At 44.7% G+C, this 2,281-nt stretch overlaps 1 protein-coding gene across 1 annotated transcript; it reads right to left on the bottom strand.

Moving 5' to 3' along the window:
* Window positions 1-616: 616 nt before the first annotated feature.
* Window positions 617-2,248, bottom strand: SARC_14548 (hypothetical protein; the record flags this gene model as incomplete). The annotated part of the gene is made up of 3 exons (XM_014291315.1): window positions 617-908; window positions 1,510-1,617; window positions 2,114-2,248. Coding segments are annotated over 3 exons (535 nt in total), but the record flags the coding sequence as incomplete, so codon positions are not given.
* Window positions 2,249-2,281: the final 33 nt, after the last annotated feature.

Genomic DNA, 2,281 nt, shown 5'->3' with positions numbered 1-2,281 from the left:
CACATATATATATATATACATAAACATATATATATATATACATAAACATATATATATATCTATATATATGCAGATGCATGGTATATTTGTTAATGGTTATGATACGCCAAAAGAACCCATCTGTACATCCTGACGCACGGAAGCTATCATTTTAGACGGGTTATACCCATAGGCACGCGTGATGATACCATATGCATTCGTACGAAGGTATGATTCAGAAGAAAAGCCTGAAGTTAGAGCGCGTTGCCTTATTTCCATTTGACTTTTAAGTTATGTTAAAGACTGTTCCTTCATAGTATGCATAAATAGCTACGGCCCGCGGATGGGGAGCAAGGCATAGCGAAACTTCATTCTCTGCTACGCACGTTGATATATATTATATATATATATATATATGTGTGTGTGTATATATATATATATCCATCTGGGTCGGTTGAATAATGTATTAAACATAGCTCAGGTCTTTTAAGGTGAAACCACTCTCCATCTGTTGCTATCCAACACCCGGTGCACTATACCCCATTCATTCATTGTGGTCCTGTATTGTACCAAGTATGCGTCTGCCTGGCCCAATTTCTGAGATAGCTATAAGTGCAAGTTCACGAATATTCTCCTCTCACTCAACCGCCAGTGTGTTGCTCTTATCCCTACCGCCTGGGCGGGTTCCTTCGACATTGCCACTCGGGTTGTTGCCTTGATTGGGGGTGTTCTGATATCCTTTGTAGTACTTGTTGGGGTGCTGTCCGTTTCGGTTATTGGGCCGGTGCTGGTCACGTCCCCTAGAGTGGCTGCGTTTGTCATTGTGTCGGCTTTTGTCCCGTTTGTATGAGAACTCCTTGTCTGTATTCTCGCGAGTGCTGTCCAAATTTTTGTACCCGGATTTGGGGAGGTAGTTATTGTGGACCCTCCTGAAAACGAGGATAGGATACAGCCATCAGATCTAGACACTGGCTCTCAGTGTACAATACCGAACATCGAACGCACATCCGTTTCTCACTCCATTGCAATAACTTTGGACGAATATACCCCTGCTCGACCGATAACAACACAACATAACTGAAAAATAGTACGGCAACTCGGGGGTTCAAAAGTAAGCCAGGGAGATAGGAAGGGTGACTCTGATGACGATTGATCCTTCAATAACACACAATTTACATAATAAACTTTCATACGCATACGAGGGCCCGTGGGCGACACCTCAGGACGTGCAGGTACTCAACTATTATCTGTTGAAGATATGCGTTTTGTAACGCTATATAGTTATGTATGTATGACTGGCTTACATCACCTTCTACTTTCAGGGACTGGTATATCTAGTGCCTTGATACGTTTATATCTGGCACGTCCACAGCTGGTCCATTTGGTATGCCACGCAGTTGGCGAACACAAGTCCAAGTCAAGCGGACCTGAACGAGCCAACAGCCTTCACATACACACACACGAGCAATACCACTGACCACACAACAAGGGGTTGTGAGCATATACCAACGCACATATGTGTATACATACTCGGGATCGTCCCGTGACGCTTCATATCTTGGCCTAGGTGATCGGCTGCGGTTGTGCCCTCTGTTTGATCGGTCGTGGTCGCGAGGCCGTCGGCTCTGTTCGCGTGACCTGTGACATGGGACAGGGTACAGTGTTTAGCATATGTCTGAAAACAGGACAAGAGCTATATTGTAATGTCTCAGCGACAAACTCGATACAGATCAGTACATTAATGTATAGTATAATACGCGATTGGGGTCTGGCAATGCTTGAAGCGGAAGGGGTACTGACCGGACTTTAATATGGCAGGGCAAGCATGGGGACAGCCGCGAATGAGGAAGAAGTGCCGAAACATGAACCTAATTGAAAGCCGAGGACCACGTACAGGGCACACACACACCTAAGAGATGTTCAAATACGATGTTTTCTCGCTCGATGTCACTGTGAACATCCTCCAACCACAGAACTAAAACAACACACAGTACCACAGCATATATGAGATACTGTCTGTCTGAAGTACAAACAGACTGAACATACAGACCACAGCCCGGTCGCATAGACGGTGTTATGTTACAACATGAAACCTAAACCCTAAACCCTAAAATCTTAATTATCGGCCACTTACTGGTTGTTGTTCTTGTGGTGTTGATGAGGTGTTTCATCATTCTTGCCGTCGTACAGGAAATCTGGGCCCTGAACCCTGCCAACCAATTCACTAGGGGGGTTTTTGAACAAGAGCGGCTTTCCAGACTCCCAAAAGCTATGGTTGATTGTGATGGGTGTTTATTTGGGG

This window comes from Sphaeroforma arctica, assembly GCF_001186125.1.
Source record: "Sphaeroforma arctica JP610 unplaced genomic scaffold supercont1.4768, whole genome shotgun sequence".
In the NCBI taxonomy this organism is placed as follows: Eukaryota; class Ichthyosporea; order Ichthyophonida; genus Sphaeroforma; species Sphaeroforma arctica.
Note: the sequence above shows the minus strand (reverse complement) of the source record. Positions and strands in the feature narration are given on the sequence as shown.